Source organism: Mobula hypostoma, chromosome 5 (genome assembly GCF_963921235.1).
Source record: "Mobula hypostoma chromosome 5, sMobHyp1.1, whole genome shotgun sequence".
Lineage (NCBI taxonomy): Eukaryota > Metazoa > Chordata > Chondrichthyes > Myliobatiformes > Myliobatidae > Mobula > Mobula hypostoma.
Window position 1 is genome coordinate 137,487,966 of NC_086101.1, and position 12,043 is coordinate 137,500,008.

A 12,043-nucleotide genomic window follows, 5' to 3' on the forward strand; every position below is an offset into this window, starting at 1 on the left:
AGGAAAGTGGAATTAGGTTAGTAGCATTTTATTTTTAGCCAAGTGGTCTACATGTGCATCATGCAGATTTCTACGATATTCCCCACCTTGACAAACCTGGTTCTGACCTCTAAATCCCTTCACTTGTGCCATAAAATCATGATGGGTCATTGATAAAGTGGATGGTCATAGTCTTTTTCCCAGGTCAGGAGAGTCTAAAATGAGAGTGCACAGATTTAAGGTAAGAGGGGAAAGACTTAAAAGGGATCTGAGGGGCAACATTTTCACACAGGTGGTGGTGGATACAAGGTATGAGCTGCTAGAGGAGGTGGTAGAGGCAGGTACAATTACAACACAGGCACACAGATAGGATAATTTAGAGCGGTATGGACCAAATGTGGGACTTGCTCAAGTAGACATCTTGGTCAGCATGGATGAGTTGGGCCTGTTTCTGTACTGTATTACTCTATGACACTAAAATATTCCTTAAAAAAAGCCCATTGACCAAAATGCCACCAGGAATAGTTCACTTGATATGTGATTGGAGTCCTGAGGCAATTGACATTTGGCAAAATATCTCAAAGTCAGTCGTCAAGATTGTTGAATGTCATTTCCAGGTACGCAAGTGTAAAGGAAAACGAAATTTTGTTACTCCAGATCTGATGCAGCCCAATAAAATCACACCAAGATAAAGGACACAATAATAAAAAACAATAAATATAAATACATGAAATAGCTTATATACATTGATTAATTGTATGTTCATAAAGTGACATGAGACACTGGAGTGTCTGTATATAAGGTGACCGACAGGAATTGATAAAGTATCGATGGTGGGGGTGTGTGGTGTGGTAGGATGGGGTGGTGTGGTGAGATGGTAATCAGCCTTACTGCTTGGGGAAAGTAACTATTTTTGAGCCTGGTGGACCCGGTGCGGATGCTCCTTGGTGACCTCCAGAGCACGGCAGAATGGTGGTAAAGTTGCAGAAGAATTTGAAACCTCAGTACCACAACAAGCTGCCCACGAAGTTGTGGCAGAGACAGAGTCATCACCTCCCTCTCTTCCACATTAAACGTTGCAGTCGGATTAGTTCGCGTCTGCTCCTGATCATTTTAGCAGACTGATACGTAGTCCAGGATTCAGTCCTCGTGCTTTTTTTCTGGGATGTATACCAAAACAGATATCAGCTAGAATTAGTCAAAGAAGCCCTAGTTAGGGTTCACCTGAAAAGAGTTTTGTTTAAACTGGAAGAGATGTCCTTGCAAATTTAAAGCAAGAATCCCAGAATATTGAATCTTGAATATATGCCGTGAAATACTCTTAGGCGAGATATACAAAAGACTTATTGGAATATCCTACCATCCAAGACCCACATCTAATTCTTTGTAATATATTAAAAAGTTTAGAATACGTTTTGTGCAATTTACCAAAAGTTTTACTGTTTTTGAAATGCTGCCAGCTGAAATTTGTGTGAATGATTATTGTGTACGGTTGTATATACTTCTGTGAAATTAAGTATTTTAATCGTAATTCACAATGGAGAATTGTATAACTTAGCAAACAGTTTTCGGGACACTGAACTCTAAAGAAAGTAGATCGCGCGTAAATAGAATTCGCAGCAGCTTCTCCCTACTACGTTTGAACAATATCCCAGGGTTCAACGCCACGCACTTACTCCGTGTGAGAATCAGTGAGAGAGTTGGACCAGTTGGACTCTGGAGTAAGAAAGATGAATGCTGAAGCACAGAAAACGAAGGAGGTAGTTCGCAAATTGGAGAACCAGGTTGGTGAATGCTTATGCCACGTTCGATTTTGCCAGTCCCGTGAGTTAAAATGTGATAGTGAGTTTTCAGCGATTACATCGCAGTTCGTATGGAATTGACAGAGGACAGAATGGAAACGCGTCTGTGACTGGTGCAGTTACAGTACCGGATTCGCATGTGATGGAGACCCCGGGGATGGTGTGTGTGGCCCGTATTCGACCCCAGTGACTGCAACACGTGGACCGAATGTGCTGCAGCCCCGGGGTCCGGACCTTCACAGCCGGCGCATGTACTGTAATATCCCCTTCCCCTTCACAGGTACGGGGCTGTGGACCGGTACGAGTGGTGTAGAGCTGCGATAGAGTGTAACTCGCACCCCTTCCCGTGCGCGGATTTCACCCCCTCCCGGGGGTCAGGGTGCCCGCACCCCCCGGCTCAATTTGCTGCATCACCCGGGCTGCGGGCTGCAGGCCGCGGGAGACCGAGGTGCATGTGCTGGGTAGTCCGCGCCTGCTGGCACGACCCCCCTCCCCCCCGAACTTCACACAAAAACGCTGCAGAAACTCAGCGGATCAGGCAGGATGGGGAATAAAGAGTCAGCTTTTCGGGCCGAGTGATTTCCCCCATAGAGGCTTCCTGAGTTCCTCCAGTATTCTGCGTGAGTAGCTGAACGTCCCCAGCACCTGCAGAATCTGCCGTCTTTGTGGTTTGCCTCGGTTCCAGGCGCCCGTCTCCGCCATTCCGCGCTCAGCTCACCGAGAAGTGTGTTTGCAGAGAGAGGAAACAGTTTAAAATCCCCACGTGGGCCATGAGTTAAAAGTGTATTTTTTCCCCTTCGTACCGGTGTGAGCGCAGTGATTAGCGCGGAGTAGCGGTGAACAAAATGTCTCCCTCTGTAGTGGGCGGATGTGCTAACTGGGCCGATCGCGACACTAAATGGCCGCCTGGGCGCCTCCGGCCGGGCTGGGGCTCCTTTCCCCCGGCCCGCCGCTGCCTCAGACTCGTTGTCGAGGCAAACGAATACCATCGCGGAACGTCCCGGATTGAAATCGATTTTATTTTGAAGCGAAGTTATTATAATATGGGAACAATCGGAACAGTCATAAAACACCAAGTCCATGCCAACCTTTTTGCCATCTACGCCAATCCAATTTGCCTTTATTAGGATATTATCCTATGCCTTGTCTGTCTAAATGCCTCATGAGCATCTCACACAAAGAAGCCACTGTGACCAGGTTTTCCTTATTGTTGATTGGATTTTCCCCAGGCACACCCAATCTAGTGCCTATTGCTTTTTTTAAAAATGTACTGGAGACCAAATGATGCAAGACGGCAGCTGTGGTACTGCAAATGTTGGTCCTAGATTTGATACTGAAGCCTTGAATTAAAAAACCCACAGTTTTCCAAATAACATACAAAATGCTGGAGTCAGATTAAATATCATTGTGAAATTTGTTGATACACTGCAGCAGTATATTGCAATACATAATAAAAATAATTGTAATAAATATATAATATATATTTTTTAAAAGTTACATTAAATTATAGTTCAAAATAAGAGGAAAAATAGGTAGTGTTCGTGGGTTTAGTGACTATTCAGAAATCTGAAGGTAGAGAGGAAGTGGCTATTCCTGAATTGTTGAAAGTGTGCCTTCGGAATCCAGTTCTTCCTCCCTGAGGGTAGCAATGAGAAGAGGTCATGTTCTGGGAAATCGGGGTCCTCAGTGATGGATGTGGCCTTTTTGAGACCATCACCTTTTGAAGGTGACCTGGATGCTGGGGAGGCTAGTGTCTGTGATGGAACTGACTGAGTTTACAACTTTCTGCAGTTTATTTTGATCCTGTGTAGTGCCGTCTTCCCCGTACCAGACGGTGATGCAGCCAATTAGAATGATCTCCATGGCACATCTGTAGAAATTTGTCAGCGTCTTTGGATACATCTCTTCAAGCTCCTAATGAAATATAGCCGCTGTCGTGCCTTCTTTATAACTGCATCAATATGTTGGGCCCAGGATAGATCCTCAGAGATGTTGGCACCCAGGAACTTAAAAGTGCTCACCCTTTCCACTTCTGATCTCTCGATGAGAACTGGTGTGTGTTCCTTCATCTTACCCATTCTGAAGTCTATAACCAATTCTTTGGCCTTACAATGCACTGAAGGAACTTAGCAGGTCAGTCAGCATCAGCTGAAAAGATTAGTCGACGTTTCGGGCCGAAACCCTTCGTCAGGACTGAAGGCAGAACTTTAGGGAGGGTTTGAAGAATGCTGGTAGTTGGAAAAAAAACAGTAATTTGAAAGACAAAGGGGTGGGGGAGGGGAAGCAGGGAGGTGATTGGCAGGAGAACAATGCACAGTAGTAGAAGGAGGCGGAACTATGAGGGAGGTGATGTGAAATAGGGATAGAGGAAGGGAGGGTTTGGGAATTACCTGAAGTTGGAGAATTCTATGTTCATACCAAGGGGCTGGAGACTACCTAGACGGTATATGAGGTGTTGCTCCTCCAACCTGCGTTTAGCCTCATCACGGCAGTAGGGGAGGCCATGTATGGACATATCTGAATGGGAGTGGGAAGCAGAGTTGAAGTGGGTGGCTACCAGGAGATCCTGTCTGTTGTGGTGGACGGAGCGGAGGTGCTCGATGAAGCGGTCCCCCAATCTGCGTCGGGTTTCACCGATGTAGAGGAGGCCGCACCAGATGCAATAGATGACCCGAACAGACTCACGAGTGAAGTGTTGCCTCACTTGGAAGTACTGTTTGGGGCCCTGAATGGTGGGGCAACACTTCACTGGTGGCGGAAGTTGCGGAGGATAATGTGCTGGATCCGGAGGCCGGTCGGGTGGTAGGTAAGGACAAGGGGAACTCTGTCCCTGTTGTGGTTGTGGGAGGATGGGGTGAGGGCCGAAGTGCGGGAAATGGAGGAGATGCGGGTGAGGGCATCATTAATGATGGTAGAAGGGAACCCACGATCCTTAAAGAAAGACGACATTTGAGATGTCCTGGAACGGAAAGCCTCATCCTGGGAGCAGATGCGGTGGAGATGGAGGAACTGGGAATAGGGAATGGTGTTTTTGCATGTGGCGGGGTGAGAAGAGGTATAGTCGAGGTAGTTATGAGAGTCGGTGGGCTTGTAGAAGATGTCAGTGGACAGTCTGTCTCCAGAGATGGAGACCAAGATATCGAGAAAGGGGAGAGAAGTAGCAGAGATAGACCAAGTGAATTTGAGGGCTGGGTGGAAGTTTGAAGTAAAGTCGATGAAATTGACGAGCTCAGCATGGGTACAGGAAGCAGCAGCAATGTAGTCAATGTATCGAAGGAAAAGTTAGGGAGCAGTACCAGAATAGGTTTGTAGCACAGACTGTTTCACATAACCAACGAAGAGGCAGGCATATCTGGGTCCCATGCAAGTTCCCATTGCTACACTTTTAGTCTGAAGAAAGTGGGAAGAGCCAAATGAGAAGTTATTAAGTGTGAGAACCAGTTCCGCCAACCAGAGGAGGGTGGTGGTGGTGGAGAACTGGTGAGGTCTATTATCCAGTAGCGGAGGGCTTTGAGGCCTTCTTGATGGGGAATGGAGGTGTATAAGGATTGGACATCCATAGTAAAACTGAAGCGGTTGGGACCGGGGAACTGGAAGTTATTGAAGAGGTGGAGGGCATGGGATGTATCGTGGATGTAGGTGGGGAGGGACTGAACTATGGGTGACAAAATGGAGTCCAGGTAGGCAGATGCAAGTTCGGTTGGACAGGAGCAGGCAGAAACTGTGGGTCTACCTGGACAGTCAGGCTTGTGTATCTTTGGGAGGAGGTAAAACCGAGCAGTACGGGGTGTGGGAATAATGAGTTTAGCGGCTGAGGATGGAAGGTCTCCGGAGTTGATAAGGGCGGTGATTGTGCTGGAGACAAAGGTTTGATGTTTTTTGGTGGGGTCCTGTTCCAGGGGTAAGTAAGAGGAGGTGTCAGCTGCCGTTTGGCCTCAGTGAGGTAGAGGTCCGTCCGACATACTACTACAGCACCACCTTTGTCAGCAGGTTTGATGGTGAGGTTTGGATTAGTGCGGAGAGAGTGGAGGGCAGTGCGTTCAGAGGGAGTGAGGCTGGAACAGGAGAGAGAAGTGGAGAAGTTGAGACGGTTTATCCCTATTTCACATCACCTCCCTCATAGTTCCGCCTCCTTCTACTACTGTGCATTGTTCTCCTGCCAATCACCTCCCTGCTTCCCCTCCCCCACCCCTTTGTCTTTCAAACTACTGTGTTTTTTCAAATACCAGCATTCTTCAAAACCTCCCCAAAGTTCTTCCTTCAGTCCTGATGAAGGGTTTCGGCCCGAAATGTCGACTAATCTTTTCAGCTGATGCTGACTGACCTGCTGAGTTCCTCCAGCGCATTGTGAGTGTTCCTTTGACAACAGCATCTGCAGATTATTTTGTGTTTATTCTTTGGCCTTACTGATGTTGCTGTGCAAGCTTATTGCTGATACACCCTCAACCAGCTGATCTATCTCATTCCTGTACGCCTTCTCGTCGTCATCTGAAATTCTGTCAACAATAGTTGTGTCGTCAGCAAATTTAGGAACGGCTTTTGTGCTGTGCTTAGCCACAGTCATGGGTGTTGAGAGAGTAGAGCAGTGTGCTAAGCACACATCCTTGAGGTGCGCCAGTGTTGATGGTCAGCGAGGTGGTGATGTTATTTCCGATCTGCACAGAATGTGGTCTTCTGGTGAGGAAGTTCGAAGATCCGGTGGCAGAGGGTGGTACAGAGGCCCACGTTTTGGAGCTTTTTGATCAGAATAGTCAGAATGGTTCTGTTGAACACTGAGCTGTAGTCAATAAACAGCAGCCTGATGTAGGCATTAGTATTGTCCAGATGAACCAAGGCCACCTGAAGAGCCAATGACATAGCATCTGCTGTGGATCTATTGTGGCAAACTGCAGTGGGTCCAGGTCATTGCTTAGGCAGTAGTTGATTCTAGCCACAACCAACCTCTCAAAACACTTCAGCACCTCAGCAGGCAATGCAGCATCTATGGAAAGGGATAAATAGTTGACATTTCATGCCAAGATCCTTCACCAAGATCGGAAAGGAAGGGGGACAAAGCCAGAATAAGATGGGGTAGAGGAAGCTGGAAGTTGATGGGTGATGCCAGGTGAGGGGGAAGGTAGGTGGATGGAGGGGTAAATGAAGTGAGAATCTATGAGGTGTAAGGTAGAAAGGGTTAAGGGCTGAAGAAGGCAGCATCCGATAGGAGAGGAGAGTGGACCAAGGGAGTGTGTGAAAGGCAGTGGAAGAGAAGAAGTAAGAAGGGAAGCGGAATGGGGAATTTATTGGAAGTTGGAGAAATCAATGTCCATGCCGTAAGGTTGGAGCCTACCCAGACGTAATATGAGATGTTACTCCTCTAACCTGAGAGTGTCTTCATCGTGGCAGTAGAGGAGGCCACGGACTGGCATGTCAGAATGTGAATGGGCAATGGAATTAAAATGGTTAGCCTCTGGGAAATGCTACTTATTGCTGATGGGGCAAAAGCACTTGACAAAGCAGTCTCCCAATCTATGTCAGGTCTTACTAATGTAGAGGTGGCCTCATCAGGTGCACCAGATACAATAGATGACCATAACAGGCTTGCAGGTGAAGTATTGCCTCTTCTGGAAGGACTGTTTGGGGCCCTGAATAGAGGTGAGTGAGGAGGTGAATGGGCAGAGGTAGCCATTCTTACACTAGTAGGGGTAAGTGTCAGGAAGGTGATTAGTGGGGGGAGGGCAAATGGACAAGGGAGTCACGGAGAGAGCTATCCCTGTGGAAAGTGGAGAATGGGACAGTGATGTGTTTGGTGGTAGGATCCCTTTGAAGATGACGGCAGTTGCAGCGAATGATGTGCTGGATGCAGAGGCTGTCTGAGCAGGAGCTAACCAACAAAGCTACATTGGTAATTCAAGTCAAATCAAAGTACATGTATGTATGTCACCATACACTGACCTGCGATTCATTTTCATGTGGGCATTCACAGTAGAGCAAAGAAATGCAATAGAATCAATGAAAAACTACACACAATGACTGACAAACAACCAGCATGCAAACGAGGACATTGTACAAATACAAAGTAAAAACAGATAAATAATAAATAGTCAATCATACTGAGAAGATGAGTTGTAAGGTCCTTGAAAGTGAGTCCATAGGTTCTGGAATCAGTTCAGTGTTGAGGTGAGTGAAGTTATCCACGCTGGTTCAGGAGCCTGATGGTTCTAGGGTAATACTGTTATTGAACCTGGTGGTGAAGGACCTGAGGCTCCTGTACTTCCTTCCTGATGGCAGCAGTGAGAAGAGAGCATGACCTGGATGGTATGGGGCCTTGATGATGAATGCTGCTTTATTGTGACAGTGCTGCTTGTTGATTCAATGTTTTATCTCGCAGTTTGACTATTGACTATGGACAGAAACAAAAAAATCAACATTTCAAAAGCACATAAAGGTGTCTGACCAATTGCACAATAGCATATTGGAATAAACAGAAGAGATTCTGCAGATGCTGGAAATTCAGAGCAAAATGCTGGTGAAAATCAGGTCAGGTAGGATCTATGGAGGTGAAATAAAGGGTTAATGTTTCAGGCCTGGAAAGAAAGGAGGAAGAAGTCTGAATAAGAAGGTTGGGGGGAGGACAAGCTGGTAGGTGATAGATGTGGCCAGATAAGGGAGAAGGTGGGTGGGTGGGATGAAGTGAGAAGCTGGGAAGTGATGGGTGGAAGAGGTAAAAGGCTGAAGAATGAATGTAATGGGAGAGGACAGTGGATTATGGAAGAAAGGGAAAGAGGGTGGGCACCAGAGGGAGGTGATAGGCAGGAGAGGAGAAGAAAAAGGGTAAAAGGAGAGCCAGAATAGGGAATGATGAAGGAGAGAAGGGGGAGTGGGTAGAAATTACTGGACGTTAGAGAAATGGATGTTCAACACATTGATTGTGGGATGCCAGGGAAGAAATTATCAGGTCCCCAGCACTGGTAATTTGGTAACTGTGCCATCATTACCCATTATATGGCTATTGGAAAACTGGAGCGTGTACCTTTACTTAAGAAGGGCTGCAAGGACAAATTAGGGAATTATAGGCTGGTGAGCCTGACATCAATGTTAATGGGAAGGATTCTGAGGGGCCAGATCTATATGCATTGGAAAGGCGAGGACTAATCAGGGATAGTTAGTATAGCATTGTGTATGGGAAATCGTGCCCCACAAATTTGATTTGAGTTTTATGAAGAGGTGATCAAGAGGGCTGATAAGTACAAGACAGTAGATATTGTCTTTATGGACTTTAGCAAAGCTTTTGACAATGTCCAATGTAGGGGGCTTGACCAGAAGGCTAAACACAAGGGATCCAGGGCAGGGTTGGTGGTAGTGGAGGGTTGTTTTCTTTTTAAGAGACTGGGTTGCAACCCTTCATAAGGACTCTTAAGGAAGAAGGCAGAAGCCCAAATGGACAATGGTTCCCAGTCTTGTGTTTTATGATTTGTTACTATTCCTTTTAAAGTCTTTGGATTAGACTGCACCATCTCCCTATCAAATTTATTGTGAGCTGCAGCAGCACAAAGATATTAGCAACTCACGAGGATATCGTTCCCTGGGACAGCTCAGTAGACCTAAGTAGTTGAAAATCAAAAGAAAATTGCGGGTGCTGTAAATTTACAGTAAAAACAATGCTGAAAATACACAGAAGTCAATGTTTTGGAGACTTTATCATCAGTGAAAAGAAGATAAAAGCTTATATAGCTGCAGGGTAGTTCAGACGAGAAGGATGCCTGATACGATGATTGCAGGGATGAGATGTAAACGCGTCATCTGGTCAGTGAGTGAAATCGTGGGCAAAGAATGTAGAAGTTACAAAATGCAGGAGAACATTTCAAGCAGGGGATGTCCTTTCCAAGGGGCAGGGGGGAACTAGCCAAGGTAATATCACAGATAGGTGACTGATGAAGTCTGAGAATTGACAATATCTGGGGTTACAGATTTCAACATTGAGTCTAGAAGCTGCAACACAACCAGAGTTGTGTTCCTCAAGCTTGTATTTGACCTCTACTAGACTTGGGATCAAAGATGACCCGATTCCACTTCAGTTCTGAAGTGTCTGATGAAACCATTGGGGGAAATGCATGTATGCATTTCTAAATGACAATAAAAGAGGACTGAGTGTTCTCGTAATCTAAACTGAAGATTTTGCCATAAGCAGCCAGGAGCCACTGAGGGAGCTTGTTATGCACTATTTCGGCCATGTAGACCAAGCCTCATTATGCTTCTGATGTAATCAACAGCCAAGGATTCCCTAAAGATGGTAGTGATGTCACTTCTATTCCAAGTAGATTTAGAAGTCCCCTGTAAGGGTCTGGTAGTTTTTTTTATTGTTGAGAGTAATGTTTTACATAAGGGGCAGGAAGGTAGAAGACTTTTTATTTTGCTGATGTGGAGTATAAAGTCCACCTTCTTGCATGCTGCAGTTATTAAGCCACTGATGAATTCTCTAAACAGCTATATACAAAGCTGTTGACTGCTTACTGTAGCTTATCTGCAGTGCTTCTGAGTGGAGGTAGTTTGGGTTAAATAGCTTCCTGTTAGTTCCACTTTAGCAGGAAGCTTACTGTAAGTGGGATAGATTAGGTTACTAATTGGCCTTGGCTCATTCTGGTCCACACTGAGATAATGGCTGATGTTAAGTTAACCAGACTTCTTTCTATGGACAGCCAAACTTGAGTATTATTCCGCACAGCAATTCCCCTTTGACAAAGGTGGAGGCCTTAGAGACCAAAAATAAATGTATTTATAGCTTTAGTGCTGCACTCCACATTCCTCTTGGAGTCATCATGTGACATTCATGTTCACATTGTGTTTTAGGAAGCACTTCTTTTTCCATTAAGGAGAGATGTTTGAGGAGGTCTGGTGATGAATTTCCTTGAAACAGGCAGCAGGGAAACCACTCTAACTTGGTTGACAGTTGGATTTATCTTGTCTTGAAGCAGGTGATGATTAACATTCCTGTGCTCCCCTGGCATTCCCAAATGTGGGTGCTAGGACTGGTTTTGTGACTGAAGTTCCTCTCCGCCAAAGTTTAGAAACTCAGCAGGGTGCCATCAGCCCCTGAAGGACTTTAATTGACCATTGAATTTGTGTCGGATGAATAGTTTGTTGTGGGATTGAATTGAGAATGCTCTGAACAATCAGATCTTTAAACCATTCTTTCCTGTAGATGTTGGCTGCCTTCAGTTTAAGTTCACTTGTTCTTGGCTATCAATTGGGGGAAGCCTGTGTGTATTTAAGCCATAGATGGTCTTGATAGCTCCTGAAAAACCCCTGTATGTCGTGAACGTTCAGACCTTCGCTATTTCTACTTGCCATTTCTTTAGATCATGGATTTTTTTTGTTAGCCTTTGGCTTTCAGAAGATGGAGCTGTTTCCGTTACACTGAGCCATGGTGGAATTTCCAGTACTTTGTAATTAAGTAGCTCCCAGGGTGTGTAAATGTTCCATATGCTTTTTGTTTTGCAGAGCCCCCTCCTATCACCACATAAATTTCTGGTTAATTAAATATCGTTGAAATTGATCATCGACATGTTTAGTTAGTTGGTCACACTTCATTACACTGAATGGTAAAGTTAACTTGCCAACTTTTGAATTACTAAATAAATATTGCAAGAAAGAAATCAGAAGCCTCAGGGTACAGTGAGACACAGATCAGTGTTTGGCAAGAACATAATGATAAAAGTAGGCTATTCAGTTGTTCAAAGGAAGTGTATTATCAAAGTAAATGTATGCCACCATATTCAAACTTGAGATTCATTTTCTTGCGGGTATACTGAATAAATCTATAATAACTATAATATTGCTGCCTTAATTTGTTATTCAGTTTCATGATTAATTAGCTTTCCTCACGAATCCTGTGGGTTTCTTTTCAGAGCTGGAAAAATCATTTGACCTGCTGTGGTTTTGTTCAACAATTGAACATTTCTTGTGTTCAAAGATTCATATTTGTAAGCTACTGAACCAAGAAATGTCTGTTTTCCCTAAATAACCAACAAGGGTTTCCTCTGCATTCTGCAGCTTCCCAAAACAATACAGGTTTGTTAGTTAATTAGCTGTTGTAAGGTTGCCCTTGAGTGAAGGTGACTGTTAGAATCTTCAGGAGGAGGAGTGGAAATGTGGAGAGAATAAATGGGTTGGGGTAGGATTAGTTTTTTTAAAAAATAGTGTGGTTGATGGTAAGACAAACTTGGTGGCCAGAGGAGTCTATTATATCTCTCTGATTCCCACACTTTCCAAAGACCAACCCC

The 12,043-nt window shown here is 45.0% G+C and overlaps 1 protein-coding gene across 1 annotated transcript in view; it reads left to right on the forward strand.

Annotated features, from left to right (window-relative positions):
• The first annotated feature begins 1,618 nt into the window (after positions 1-1,618).
• The window catches only part of LOC134347016 (thioredoxin-like), a 34,036-nt gene continuing 23,611 nt past the window's right edge, over positions 1,619-12,043 (forward strand). Inside the window, exon 1 of the mRNA XM_063048996.1 lies at positions 1,619-1,763. Within this exon, the coding sequence (XP_062905066.1) occupies positions 1,710-1,763 (54 nt within the window). The 5' untranslated portion in view covers positions 1,619-1,709. The remainder of the gene's footprint in view (positions 1,764-12,043) is intronic.